Genomic DNA, 16,015 nt, shown 5'->3' on the forward strand with positions numbered 1-16,015 from the left:
ATCAATGACTTAGATGAAAGGACCAAACACATAGTTGGATGATGACACAAAGATGAACAGGAAAGTAGGTTGCGACATAAAGAGTCTACAAGAGGATATGGGAGTGGGCAAAAATTTTACAATTGAGTTATAATGTGGAAAATTGTGAACTTGTCCACTTTAGCAGGAAGAAAAAAAATAAACCAAGTTATTTAAATAATCAAGAGAGGGTGCAGGTATTCTGCTACATGAATCACAAAACATTAGCATGTAGGTACAACAAATGAGTAGATAGGGAAATGGAATGTTGCTGTTTATGGAAATGGAATATGACAGTAAGGATGTTTTGCTACAGTTGTACAAAAGATTGGTGTGGACACATCTGGAGTGCTAACTGCTGTTTTGATCTGTTTACTTAAGAAAAAATGTAAATGTGTTAGCAGCATTTCAGAGCAGGTTCCCTTCATTGATACCTGAGATTGTGGGGGCTGGGGTTTGGGTGATTACCTGATTAGGAAATGTTAGACAGCCTGGGACTCTTTTCCATGAGGTATCTGAAGAATAAGAGGTGATCTGATTGAGCCGTATAGATCCTGAGAAGACTTGACAGGATGGGATGCTGAAATGATATTTTTCCCTTGTGGAACAGACCAGTCTAGGGAACATGGTTTCAAAAGTCAATGCTCTTCCAGTTAAGATTGAGATGAGGAACATTTTTTTCTTCCAGAGGGTTGAGGGTCTGAAGAACTCTTTTCTCTAGACTGGGGTGGAGTCAGGGTTATTGAATAATTCTAAAGCTGAGGTATACAGATCTTTGACTAACAAGAGAGTCAATGGTTACTGGGGTAGGAATGGAGGATACAATCAGATTAGCCGTAATCTTACTGAATGGCAGAGCAGGCTTGAGGGGCAGAATAATCTACCCTTGCTCCCAATTCATACATTCCTTTGTAAAATCAAAACTCCAGTTTCTGCTGAGTTAGCTGATTTTAGAAAGTATTAAAATGCACCTTAGCATGGCTATAATAAAGGGACTAGAACAAATACCAACTTAGAACTAGAGATAACACAGTATGGAGCTGGAAGAACACAGCAGGCCAGGCAACATCAGAGGAGCAAGAAAGTTGACCTTTTGGAAGAAGGGTCCCGACCTGAAATGTCAGCTTTCCTGCTCCTCTGATGCTGCCTGGCCTGCTGTGTTCCTCCAGCTCCACACTGTGCTGTCTCTGACTCCAGCATCTGCAGTTCTTGCTATCTCCAACTTGGAACTATCTGCTGCCATTACCTATAAACCAAGGGCAGAATCAGGTTTGGTTGTAAAATTCCTGTGGTATGAACATACAAACAATTGTGTTGCAAAGGATTTGATAGAGTTGCACATGTTTTGTTGTTGTCATTGTGTCTCAATCCACCTCACAGCATAAACAATGAGAAACAGCACTCCAATATAAATGAGGTATTCATCTAACCATGGTTATCTCTTAGTATTTACATGACTTGCAGCCAACTGAAATCCTCATTATACTCTTTTCCTTAAGCAAATTAGTGAATAATGATTGGAAATTATATACCTTGTGAAAGTTATAGCCAAGTTTTGAATTCAGTATTAACCCTTGCACTTTGTACAGTTTTAAACGTAAGTAATATTACCAACGTCTAATCAAATATCACAGTGTGATATATATTATGATTTCAGTTGTACACATTTTTATTTCAAAAGTAAATATAGAAATAAAGAACACCAGATATTTCCTGTTGGTTTCTTCTGACCTCAAATGAACCCAAAGATCATTTAATGAATCTGAGAACGATTAGTCTCCGAAAGAATTTGTGAATACACAGCAATTAGACAAGGTAGATTTACATATTGTTGCCTTTTAGCAGTGGAACAATACATGATTTCTAAATGAATGCTTTTGCATGTTTCAAGTTGCGTGTTCTTTAAGTTGCCATGTGCAGTGCCAAAAGGGACTTGCAAGTATTTCAAGGATAACAGAAGTGAATGTTAAATATGTATCATGAATTAACCAAACTGGATAAGGGCAGAATGCTTGTGTAACAAGGTACAAACATTCTCTGGAATTTTCCAGGTCCACGGAATTCCTGAATGGTTAAAGAAAGTGATTTAATACCAATGTGGAACACTGCACATATGGCAAGAAATTTCAGGGTTTTATTTTTGGCCTGTGTCGATTTTAAGTGCTCCTAGCTATTGTTTGTGCTTTCACAGCTATTTGCTGAAATGGTGCATCTGATTAGGTTGCAAAAAATGGGCTCAACAAGCCTTCTAAGTAACAAAGCGGTCCACAGAGATTCTATTTATATCATGAAAAATATCCTCCGTGCATGGCAGTGAATAACCTTTGGGGGAACTGCATATTTCTCTCAAGCCTTGCTTGCTAAACTTCCATATTGTCAATTCCACCCTTGGTTATATTGGGATCGTTTGTAATAAAGCCTGCTGATATAAAAGAGAAATCGGTTGCATGTAAACTCCTAATTGGCTGCACAGGTGATTACTGGTGGTGGCTAACAGTTAAAAACAAACAAAAATATCACAATGATTTGGTGGTGGGAAGGTCTTTCAGTTGTGTGAGATAGCACTTCTGGATAAAAGTAAAAGTGGTATCAGCCCATAATGGGCTTTGCATGTAAATATTCAATTGGGCACAAGGATAATTTACTTAAAGTCATAGAGTCATACAGCACGGAAACAGACCATTCAGCCCAACTCGTCCATGTTGACCAGGTTTCCTAAACTAATCTAGTCCCATTTTCCTGCATTTAGCCCATATCCCTCTAAACCTTTCCTATCCTTGTATCTGATCAAATTCTTTTAAATTTGTAATTGTACTCGCCTCTACTACTTTTTCTGGCAACTTGTTCCATATATGCACCAACCTCTGTGTGAAAAAGTTGCCTCTCAGGTCCCTTTTAAATCTTTCCGCTCTTGCCTTAAATCTATGCCCTCTAGTTTTGGACTCCCATACCCCGGGAGAAAGACCTTGGCTATTCACCTTTTCTATGCCCCTCATGATTTTATAAACCTCTATAAAGACACCCCTCAGCCTTCGAGGGAAAGAAGTCCCAGTCTAGCCAACCCCTCCTTATAACTCAAACCATCCAGTCTCATTAACATCCTTGTAAATGTTTTTTGCACCCTTTCCAGTATAATAACATCCTTCCTACAGCAGTACGACCAGAATTTAGGGGAGGCGAGGGCCTAGTTGTATTATCGCTGGACTGTTAATCCAGATAATCCAGGTAACATTCTGGGCACCTGGGTTCAAATCCTGCCACGGCAGATTGTGGAATTTGAATTCAATAAACATCTGGAAATAATCATCTAATGATGACCTTGAATCCATTGTCGATTGTCATAAAATCCCATCTGGTTCACTAATGTTCTTTAGGGAAGGAAGCTGCCATCTTTACCTGGTCTGGCCTACATGTGACTCCAGACCCACAGATTCTTAACTTCCCTCTGGGCAATTAGGGATGGACAATAAATGCTGCCTAGCCAGCGACCCCCTCATCCCGTGAATGAATAAAAAAAAAGAATTATACGCAGTACTCCAAATGTGGCCTTCCCAATGTCATGTAGAGCCGTAACATGACATCCCACCCCCTGCACCCAATGCACTGACTGACAAAGGCAAGTGGTGCTGAATGCTTTCTTCACCACTCTGCCTACCTGTGAGGTCACTTTCAAGGAACTATATACCTGAACCCCTAGGTCTCTCTGTTCGAATAACACTCCCCAGGGCCCTACCATTAACTGTGTAAGTCCTGCCCTGGTTTGCCTTAACAAAATGCAATACCTCACATTTATCTGCGTTAAAGTCCCTCTGCCATTCCTCAGCCCAATGGCCTAGTTGGTCAAGATCAGGTTGTACTCCTATATGATCTTCTTCACTGTGCACTGTACCACCAATTCTGGAATCATCCGCAAAAAAAAAAGTGATTTTGTGACAGGAAGTAAACACTTCAGTTGTGTATAAGAGCACTTCTAGGTATAAAAAAGAGAAATCAGCATGCCCAGGTGTCCTTGAAAAGGATGCATACAAAGTCCACAAATAATCTTGTCGCCTGGAAATGGAGGTGGGCTTGCAGGGGGTAGAGTGATTTGTCTTCCCATTCCATTTGTGAGATGAGATTAAAATTCATTTTAATTTAACCCACCTCCCTCCCCCTCTCCCTGCCTCTTCCATCACCTTGGATGGTTTGCACTGCCTTTAATAGGCTTTTCATGTCAATTAATCAACTGGAACATCCAGCTGACTTAGTGGTGGTGGTTAATAGGTGAAAAAAATACCACGGGCGATTTGGTGATGGCGAAAAGAAAAGTTCAGTTGTGCGTGACAGCACTTCTGGATGTAAAGTAATAAAAGAGGAATCAGTTGCCTTCACTAGGTTTTGTACTTAATTCGGTTCATTGGAAACATGGGTGATTATTGGTAATAGATAGAATATAATAGATGATAATGGATGAAAAGTAGCACATGTGATTTAGTGGTGGGAGAAAAACCATCAGTTGTGTGTGGTAAACTTCCAGATATATATAAAAACGAGTAAGAAAGTTCTTATGACACAGTGGTAGTGTCCCTTCCTCTGGGCCAGAAGGTGTGGGATCAACTCAACCAGCTCCTCACGTGTATAATAACATGTCTGAGCAGGTCGAATAGAAAATATCCGAAAGAGTACTATGGAGCTAGTGGTGCAGTGATAGTGTCCCTATCTCTGGCCCAGGAAGTATGGGTTCAACTTCCAGCAGAAGATAATTACATCACTGAATGGTTAATTTGAAAAAAAAACTATAAGAAGAATAAGAGAGGCACCTAGTCATGGTCACAACACTCACCTAGGTTGAAAGGTCAAATAAGGAATTGACCTAATGTCAGGATTCTGGTGAAGACCAGTAACAGTCTAAATATACCAAGTAAATTTTTACCTGGCTGCTCCCATCAAGTGAGAAGTGGGGTTTGGGAAGTCCCCATTCTTCTGCTGGAATCAAAGCTGGGCCTGAAATATTTCAGAAAGAGTAAACTTCTAACCATAAATCAAAATGTTTCTGGAGTCCAGTTGTTCATGACACACAGGTGAGGTGCTCCAGTTTTTAAATTGGTCAGGTTATTGAGGTTGTGTTTTAGGTGCCAGTTAAGTGGTACTCTGTCAAAACAGTAAGAGATTCTTGGTAAAGAGAAAAGAAAAAAGGCTTAACAGGCATTTTCTGCATTGGGATGCTCGATTGTATTTTGTAGGAGTCAGGTGACTGATGGATAGCGATAGTCCTTTGGTCTAAGTACATATTGAAGATGCCTTGTAGTCTCTCATTCAATTTTGAATCTTTCTCAAATTATCAACTGTACTTTGTAATTACAATCTGCCAGATTTTTTGTCCTTGCATCGGGAACACAGAGCCAGGAAACATTTCGGCTCTACATGCCCAATTCCTGAAAAACTTTCTATGGATGTTGCGATTTTCATTTCAGGCTGGGAGGGGCTGGTGTGGGGATGATGCATACGGGAGGTGCTGTTGTGAGTTGCCCCAGCTTTTCCCACAAAACATTCAGGTGTAGTCACAGGGGGTGTCGGCTGTGGAGGTGAGCTGTGTAACAGTCCATGTTAGTATGCCTGTTGTTAAAATAGAAAAGAACAAAAAGCAGGCCTGCAGCCCTCATCCTCCCACATACTCCCATGCCAATCCATGCCACCACACACATCCCTACCCAATGCCTATTGCTCGTGAAATCCCCATGCCAATCTATGCCCTTCTATCCATTCCCTTTGGCTCCTGTATCTCCCATACCATCTTATGTCCCTCCACCCACTTCTTAACTCTTTAACCTCTGTGTATGCCAACTTAGTGTTAACTCATGCCATCCCGTGATCATACCATACCAACTATTATCCTTTCACCATTCATGCCAACTCATTGAGTATCTAACATGGGGAGACCTTGCTGAGATTACATAAAATTCATAACTGGTTTCTTTGGCTTCACATTTTTAAAAATGTCATTATTAAAAATTGATTCATTACATAACCATTCTTCAATCACTTACAGAACAAGCATTTGTACTCATAGTCACACTTCAAAGATTTTAAAAGCACTTCGCGCTATTCATCAAACTGTGAACTGAAGGCACCCATTAGAACAATGAAAGGTTGTTTAATTCTATAGAGATAGCCCTCAGGCTTATGTTAACAGACAGTGTAAAACTGTAGGCACTGATCTTTTTTTTAACACTCCTGACAAGTTTTATAAATATGTAAATTGCATGAGTTAAATGACTTGAAATCTTGGACGCGTTCTCAGTGGTTCCTTGAGAATTCTTACAGGGGCAATCTAGAACGGGAGGTCATAGTCTTAGTCCAGGGGATGGCAGATATAAAACACAGGTGCGGAGGAATTACTTCTCTCAAAGGGTTGTGAATCTATGGAATTCACTACTCCCAAGGGTGGTGGTCATCAGGATACTGAATACATTTAAGGAGGAGATAGATTTTTATTTAGTAATGGGTTAAGGGTTATGAGGAATTGGCAGGAAAGTGGAGTTGCGGCTGAGATGAGATCAGCCCTGATTGTATGAAATGATGGAGTAGGATTGAGGGGCTGTATTCCCCATTTGTCATGTTCTGATGTAGATCCCTTGTCACATCCATCAACAGTTCTCTCGACAGCTTCCTTGTCAGTACCCTTGAACACTCACACGTCAGTTTCAGCGAGCTCATTCACGTTTCATGCACATTCGTGTGTATTGTTAATAATCCCAAAAGGCCTTTCCTAAAGGGTATCTGATCTCTACTAAAGGTACTCCACTCACCTATCCAAAATTATATCTTGTCTTTCTGAAGCTTTTCCTGATAGATCTAATAAGCATGCATTGTGCTTTGGATTTCCCACTAACAAAAATTGTGTCTGACTATTCAAAATACAATTTGGCCCTGCTCTACTGCTGTGAAAAGGGTGGGGACAAGGATCAGAGCAGGAAGTCTGGATTCATCCTTCTGCTACCATTTCAGCCAAGGCAGGGAATCTTGTCTGCTTTTGCAGAAATCCTGGACCCAAGCAGGATGTTTTATGTTAATTGGCTGTCTTGAACAATATTGCCCTGTAATACATTGCAGATTGGAAAAGCAATAAAAATACAAACGTACAAACTAATAGTGGGGTGAGACATCTGAGCTCTTCAGGTCTGCTCCATCATTTGATGAGATCATGATTGGTCAGAATGTGGCCTGAGCTCCATTTCCCTGGTCACCCTCTATCTCCTTTGACTTCCTTGTTAATCAAGAATCTATTGAACTCTATGTTAAAAGTTTTCCATGACCCTACCACATAGAATTCCATAGACTTATGACAACGTGAAAGAGAAAGAAATTCTCCTCATTCCAGTCTTAAATGGGAGAAACTTTATTTTTAACCATGTGGGCACTAGTAATTAAAAATAACCTGTAAAAGTGCTTGAAATGGTTGTTCCCTATATAAACTGGACCTTAAATACATTAATACCTTATCAATATCTCTACTTACCCCATGGCCGAGAGCTTTTGTAAACCCTGGACCCTTATCGAAATCTGTCCTAAAGAACTGGTGAGTAAAGTGCTGAGCAAAGAAAGCAAACATCAAGTTTGTGCCCTGAGGATCTGGAATGAACTTTCTCCTCAACAGAAACTCCTCGGCCAAGAGTTTTACATCAGGTAATTCCTTGTAACCTGTAAAGTTGTAAAATTAATTATTCATATAGATATAACAAACTATCCATTACTCTTCTATTATACGCACTTGCATAGAATCTCGTTGTAGTCAGCTACAAGCTTTTCATGGTAAGCTTTCTGTAGCAACATCAAAATTATTAACCCTTCAACGACAACACAAATCAAAAACATGAAACATACTAGCATTGTTAGCAAGATGTAAACAAGCAAAACCAATGCATCACCTCCACAGCAAGGCACGCGTGGAACAGATTATATATTAGAGAAAATGAGAATAATGTTTCAGTGTGATTAAAGTATTCTGCGCCTCGTTGTAAATCCCTTTTGTTAATCTGTCACCTTGCAATCAGCAACCTTTTCCACAGTGAGCTATCCATATGGTTTTGTTTGTTTCATGTTGGAATTGCATTATCTTCAGCAAGTCACAGCCACATTGTGGAATTCATAAACTGATTGTGACAGTGCAGCTCACACCATACTATAAAGAAGCAACAGAGATCACTGTCTAAGCCTCCCATAATGTAGTTCTTCAGTCTGCCAGTAGATGGACCATAAAGAAAGCCTGTTCTTCCAGCTTTCCCACACCCTCCACAGAAAAATTGTAAAACCTCTGCCTAGAATTTCTCCCAGCGAAATGAGAGCTTTCATTGCCTTCCTATAACTGCTATGCAAAAACCATGTGTTAGGATTGCAAGATTCTTTCCCATTTTTTCATTTCCTGTACCTCTCAGAAGAAATGTTGAGGATCTCCTTGTCTTCTGGTAACAGGTCAAATTAATTTCATTCGATTCAATGACACAGCGAATGGTTCCATGTTTCCTTAACAGATTGAAGATTAAATAACTGAAATAGCTTTCATCATTGTTCTTACCTTCAGTTCCAGTTGGGGTTGGGCAGTCCTTTGGTACAGGTGGAAGTAAGCGAGTAAAGTAAGTTACGTTGGCATAACCTTCCCAGGAAAGGTAATCATAGTCAGAGTTGTAGGTTGGAGGGCTGGGGATCAAATTTGAACGTGCTGTGGGAAGAAGGTACATTATTTTGATATATTTTGATAAGGGAAAGTTGACACATTAAGTTTATTTCATCTGAGATAACAAGGTGTAGAGCTGGATGAACACAGCAGGCCAAGCAGCATCAGAGGAGCAGGAAGGCTGACGTTTCGGGCCTAGACCCTTCTTCAGAAATGGGGGAGGGGAAGGGGGTTCTGAAATAAAAAGGGAGAGAGGGGGAGGCGGATAGAAGATGGATAGAGGAGAAGATAGGTGGAGAGGAGACAGACAGGTCTGTTCTTTCTGTCTGCAAAGAACATGGCTCTGTGTATTAAAAATGTTGCTTTCAGAACATACAAATGCACTGGACTGTAAGCCCAATGGGCAATTTTTAAAATTCATTCATGGGATGAGGGCATCACTGGCTAGGCAGCATTTATTGCCCAGAGGGCAGTTAAGAGTCAACCACATTACTGTGGGGTTAAAATTGAATCAGAGATAGTAGGAACTGCAGATGCTGGAGAATCCGAGACAACAAGGTGCAGGGCTGGATGAACACAGCAGGCCAAGCAGCATCATAGGAGCAGAAAGGCTGACGTTTCGGGCCTAGACCCTTCATCAGAAATGGGGGAGGGGAAGGGGGTTGAGAACGCCCTCAACCGTGTCTCCCACATTTCCCGCAACTCATCCCTCACACCCTGTCCACGCAATAAGAACCAAAAAAGAATCCCCCTCATCCTCACGTACCACCCCACCAACCTCCGGATCCAACGCATCATCCTCCGACACTTCCGCCATCTGCAATCCGACCCCACCACCAAAGACATCTTTCCCTCCCCACCCTTATCTGCTTTCCAGAGGGACTACTCTCTATGTGACTCCCTTGTCTGCTCCACACTCCCCTCCAGCCCCACCACACCCGGCACTTTTCCCTGCAACCGCAGGAAGTGCTACACCTGCCCCTACGCCTCCCCCCTCACTCCCATCCCAGGCCCCAAGAAGACTTTCCACATCAAGCAGATATTCACCTGCACATCTGCCAATGTGGTATACTGCATCCGCTGTATCCGTTGTGGCCTCCTCTACATCGGGGAAACCAAGTGGAGGCTCGGGGACCGCTTTGCAGAACACCTACGCTCGGTTCGCAATAAACAACTGCACCTCCCAGTCACAAACCATTTCAACTCCCTCTCCCATTCCTCAGACGACATGTCCATCCTGGGCCTCCTGCAGTGCCACAACGATGCCACCCAAAGGTTGGAGGAACAGCAACTCATATTCCGCTTGGGAACCCTGCAGCCCAATGGTATCAATGTGGATTTCACAAGTTTCAAAATCTCCCCTCCCCCCACCGCATCCCAAAACCAGTCCAACTCGTCCCTGCCTCCCTAACCTGTTCTTCCTCCCACCTATCCCCTCCTTTCCTGGCCCCATCCCCGCCTCTTCGACCTGTTTGTTTCCTCTCCACCTATCCTCTCCTCTATCCCTCTTCTATCCGCCTCCCACTCTCTCCCTATTTATTTCAAAACCCCCTTCCCCTCCCCCTTTTCTGATGAAGGGTCTAGGCCCGAAACGTCAGCCTCTCTGCTCCTATGATGCTGCTTGGCCTGCTGTGTTCATCCAGCCCTGCACCTTGTTGTCTCGGATTCTCCAGCATCTGCAGTTCCTACTGTCTCTGATTCGATCTTAACTGTGATTGTGGTGGGAAGGTCATAAGGCCACAGTCACAGTTAATTTAAAAAATTGTGCAAGAGGATGTTTTGGTTGCGAAAAGCGGATGAGGGCCTTTTTGGCTGCAGATGGTGTCAAATCCATGTAAAGTGTAGGAAGCCACCGTCTTTATTAATAAAAATCGATTAAAGCCCCAGTTAAGAAGTACAGAGATAGCATTGTTGTGAAACTTAAAATCAATAAAGCACTACAGATTAGCTATTTACATAATGTAAAGCCTTATTGGAAGAACTTTACACAGTATTGTTGCAGTACAAAATTTAAAAGCTTACGAGAAAATATTACAACATTGTTATATCATTGAACTTTTCAGACTTTAAGACTTTAAGACAACAGAATTTAAGTAGTGTTAATTTAATGGAAGAATACAAACTTACAGATAACAGATGAGAAACAACAGTGAAGTGCAACAGACTTAAAACACCTTTGAAATAATGAGAATAAATAAACATATTAAGAAAAAACAGAAAGATAAATAATAGTTCCCAGCAGATTCAAGGTTAGAAGTGTCAAACAGGAGACATCTAGAGGAAAAGTAATTCTTAAGAAACAGAATTGCTTCAGATTAAACCCTAAATCGAAGTTGACTAGGCTGATATGCTATTGTATTCAGTGGGTCTTCTTGCAGGTGACATAAATCGCAAGAATATTTTAAAAACCACAAATACTTCTGAGAAGGTTTTAAAAGCTTTTGAAAATTAGTTCAGTTTGACTACCAAAAAAATTCTTGAATGAGCAACATTTGTCAGAAGTGTTAAGCTTCCATGGGAATCTGTGGACAATTGCATCAATTATCTCTTTAGATTAGTGGAAAACCATCACTTTGGAGCTTTGAAATCAGTTTCCTTACAATCCCAGAACTTTGGTGAAAGCTATTCAAATTGTGCTGGAAAGAAACAGAAATCAGAAAGATTCACAGAAAGATCCTGAGAGTAGATGAGCAACACTACCTCAGGCAGCAATGGAGTCTAATGAGCTTACTAAGATGGGATGGATGCTCTTTCAGCAGTGACCAAACTCACAGCCAAATCTAGACACTATGGTACAGTACAATTTAGATGAGTGAATTTGAACAATCTATAGCTTTACTGTATAGAATTGATTTGTCAATTGAAAAGTTGAAATTAAATCAGCTACACATATGTTGCTAAGTCAAAGACAATGATCTTGTAAATGAAACATGCTAATGGATGAAATTGAACTAAATTTGTGCAATAGAGTGCATTTTCTGAATTAGTAAAAACACAGCCATGAACAATGCTGAATCAGTTGAAATAAACCCCATTTAGAGATGGAATGATATGATACAGTTCACACAGGAAGTGCAAGTTGCTAGGAACACAAACGATTTTATAAGCATGTTGTAGTCTGGTGCTGTGGAAAGTGATGGTGGAGATGCCAACATTTTTTCCATCACAGGAATCTATCTCCCTCTGTCATGATTCCTTAGGTGTGCAGGTTAGGTGGATTGGCCATGCTAAATTGCCCCATAGTAGCAGGGGTTTGGGTCTGGTTGGGATGCTCATTGGAGGGGCGGTGTGGATTCGATCGGTCGAATGGCCTGCTTATACACTGTTGGGATTCTAAGTGCCATTGTGGTGTTTCAGAAGGATTTGCAGATTGATATTCAATCTGTTTGTCATCAATGATACTGATCAGAGAACACTGATTATAAAATGAGATAGACTGAATCAGATTAAGTCTGATGAGTAATCAACCGCTGCTAATGATATATATCATGAAGAATTGCTGAGCTCAATAATAGAAATGAGATATGAGGAATTGGCTAGTTCAGGCTTTTAGTCATTGGGATTTCACATAAGGATAGAAGACTCTCAATAAGGTTGCAATTTTCACAACCGTTGGATTTCTCCAAGAGATTTACAGCCAGTTAAGTATTTTGTTAGAATCACTGTTAGAATGCACAAAAATCAGCAGCCAATATTGTACACAAATAGAAGTGCAATAATTGCCAAACAATCTATTTTGGCGATGTTGATTGAGGAATAAATATTGGCTAAAAGACGGACATTAACCCTGCCCTTTCCATCACGATCTTCTTTGAAATTTTGCCAAGGTACCTTTAACAACTAACAGTGCAGCTGGATGCAGACTTGGTTTGACACTTCATCTGGAAGGTGGCATCTCCCACAGTGCTGTACACCCTCAGTACTGCACCAGAGTGCCAGTCTTGATTATTGTGCTTAAGACTTGCACCAAGAACCTTGCAACTCTGAGGTGAAAACCCTGAGACATAGTTGATGCACAATTTAATAATTTGAGGATTGGTGAAAAGTGTACAATGACTTATTCTGACAACTATTAGTGGGGAGGCAGTGGCTGAGTGGTATTATTGCTGGACTGTTAATCCAGAGACCCAGATAACTTCTGGGGTTCGAATCTCACCGTGGCAGATGATGGAATTTGAATTCAACAAATATCTGGAATTAAGAATCTACCAATGACCGTGAATCCATTGTCAATTGTCAGAAAGGCTTATCTGGTTCACCAATGCCCTTTAGGGAAGGAAACTGCCATCCTTACATGTGACTCCAGACCCACAGTAATCCCCTCCTCCCACCTCAAGCCGCACCCCCATTTCCTACCTACTAACCTCATCCCGCCCCCTTGACCTGTCCGTGCTCCCTGGACTGACCTATCCCCTTCCTAACTCCCTACCTACACTCACCTTTCCTGGCCCCATCCCCGCCTCTTCGACCTGTTTGTTTCCTCTCCACCTATCCTCTCCTCTCCCTATTTATTTCAAAACCCCCTTCCCCTCCCCCTTTTCTGATGAAGGGTCTAGGCCCGAAACGTCAGCCTCTCTGCTCCTATGATGCTGCTTGGCCTGCTGTGTTCATCCAGCCCTGCACCTTGTTGTCTCACAATCACAGTTAAGTTATGGGTATCCTGATCTTAGTAAAGTCTTATGTTTCTTCTAAATTTCTTCTCCTGTTAGACTCTTCCTTCCAATTAATTTAAAATTGCTGGTTTTTCTGTCTTAAATAAAGTTTGTGGCCTTTTTAATATTGCAGTCCTGTCATAAATTATTTTTTTCAGGCACTTGCTCTGTGCCTTGCAACTGTGCCTCATGCAATCTGCTTGTGGTGGCAACCTGCTTTGGGAGGTAAGAACTCCTTTCACTCCCATTCTTTCCCTGCCTGGTCCTTGCAATGTTTTTGTAATTTTCTCCCCCTTTTCCCAATTTCTAACTTTGCGTCTGGGATGTTTCAATTGCTACCTACAGAGCCTCCTTCTCTAAGGTTTCTGTCTCTTCCGATTGTGGCTAGTTTTGGCTGTCTCCTTAGTCCACAATGTTTCTTCACACATTTGTCTGAGGAACTCAAAATGTTAACTCTGTTTCTCTCTCCAAAGATGGTGCCAGACCTGCTGGGTTTCTCCAGTATTTTTGGTATTTGTTTCAGATTCCCAGTATCTGCAATATTTTGCCTTTATTCCAACATCTGTACATCCTTACAGGACGATTTGGCAATCTGAGAGCAGCCTGTCCTCATTCTACACAGGCTCAAGAGGCTCCTGCATTTCAGAGAGGAACAGGTTGTCTCTTTTGGCTTTGAAAATCTTGGCAATAGTTTTGAGAGGACCAAAGAACGAGATTTTGTTTAAAGAAACTGATCTTACTGTTGCCATTTGGTAAGGCACCCTGTCAATTAGCAGCTATGGCACGGGGAGTATATTGTTCAGCAGCAAGGACATAGTGTTAATGACTGCAAAGGAGGAGCTATTTCTGAGGATAGCTACTCATCAGATTCCTTTGACAGAAGCAAGCTATCTGCATAATTGCATAAGTAGTGAAGTAAGACAAGAGTTGAAGGAAATAATTAGGACAAGTACATCATTTGAGTACAGCCCAATACAATATCAGCACAGGTATCAATACCACTTTACAATGAGTCACAGCAGAGGAACAGACAAGATTAGCAAAACTAGTCACATAAAAGAAAGCAAAATAACAAATTTGACCCATATCAAAAAGCCTTATGTTATAGAGTTATAGAATTGTACAGCACAGAAACAGGCACTTCGGTCTACCTCATCCATGGCGACCAGATATCATAAATTAATCTAGACCCATTTATCAGCATTTGACCCACATTCCTCTAAACCCATTCATTTACCCATACAGATGCCTTTTGAATGTTGTAATTGTACCAGCCTCCAACACTTCCTCTGGCAGCTCGTTCCATACATGCACCACCCTCTGTGTGAAAAAGTTGCCTCTTAGGTCCCTTTTTAATCACTCTCACCTTAAACCTATGCCGTCTAGTTTTGGACTCCCCTACCCTGGGAAAAAGATCTTGGCTATTCATCCTATCCTTGCCCCTCATGTCTTTATAAACCTCTGTAACATCACCCCTCAGTCTCCGATGCTCCACAGAAAATAGTTCCAGCCTATTCAGCCTCTCCCTGTAGCTCAAACCCTCTAACCCCAGCAACATCCTTGTAAATCTTTCTGAACCATTTCAAGGTTCATCACATCCTTCCTATAGCAGGGAGACTAGAACTGCATGCAGTATTCCAAAAGTGGCTTAACCAATGTCCTGTGTAGCCACAACATGACCTTCCAAGTTCTATATACAATGCACTGCCCAATGAAGGCAAGCGTACCAAACACCTTCTTCACCACCCTATCTACTTACAACTCTACCTCCTACAAACTATAGACCTGCACCCAAGGTCTCTGTTCGGCAACACTTCCAAGGACCCTTCCAGTAAGTGAATAAGTCCTGCCCTGATTTACCTAACCAAAATGCAACACCTCTCATTTTACTAAATTAAACTCTATCTGCCACTCCTCAGCCCATTGGTTCCATTGTACTCTGAGATAACCTTTTTCACTGTCCACTATACCACCAATTTTGGTGTCATCTGCAAACTTACTAACCATTACTCCCATATACACGTCCAAATCTTTTATATAAATGACAAAAAGCAGTGGACCAGCACCAAACCTTGCAGCACAGCACTGGTCATAGGCCTCCAGTCCAAAAAGCAACTTTCCACCACCACCCTCTGTCTCCGACCTTTATGCCAGTTTTGTATCCAAATGACTAGCTCTCCCTGGATTCCACGTGATCTAACCTTGATAATCGGTCAACTATGCAGAACCTTGTCAAAGACTTTGCTAAAGTCCATCAAGACAATGTCCACAGCTCTGCCTTCATCAATCATCTTTGTCAATTCTTCAAAAAACTCAATCAAGTTAGTGAGACATGATTTCCCACACACAAAGCCAGGTTGACTATCCCTAATCAGTCCTTGCATTTCCAAATATATGTTAATACTGAAAATCCCCTTCAATAACTTACCCACCAGTGACATCAGGCTCACTGGTCTATAGTTCCCTGGCTTTTCCTTACCACCTTTCTTAAATAATGGCACCACATTAGCCACCATCCAGTCTTCTGGGACCTCACCTGTGGCTATCGATGGTACAAATATGGTATCACAGCAAAGGGCTCAGCAATCATTTCCCTAGCTTCTCAAAAACGTCTGGGATACACCTAATCAAATCTCAGGGATTTATCCACCTTTATGCTTTTCAAGACATCTAGCGCCTCCTTCTCTGCAAT

The 16,015-nt window shown here is 41.5% G+C and overlaps 1 protein-coding gene across 1 annotated transcript in view; it reads right to left on the reverse strand.

Moving 5' to 3' along the window:
- Positions 1-16,015, reverse strand: part of LOC109938472 (prostaglandin G/H synthase 1) — a 295,924-nt gene that overhangs the window by 29,226 nt on the left and 250,683 nt on the right. The window contains exons 4-5 of the mRNA XM_048613364.1: positions 8,573-8,734; positions 7,517-7,698 (exon numbers count right to left, since the gene is read on the reverse strand). Coding sequence (XP_048469321.1) covers positions 7,517-7,698; positions 8,573-8,734 — 344 coding nt within the window. The remainder of the gene's footprint in view (positions 1-7,516; positions 7,699-8,572; positions 8,735-16,015) is intronic.

This window comes from Rhincodon typus, chromosome 28 (assembly GCF_021869965.1).
Source record: "Rhincodon typus isolate 14 chromosome 28, sRhiTyp1.1, whole genome shotgun sequence".
In the NCBI taxonomy this organism is placed as follows: Eukaryota; Metazoa; Chordata; class Chondrichthyes; order Orectolobiformes; family Rhincodontidae; genus Rhincodon; species Rhincodon typus.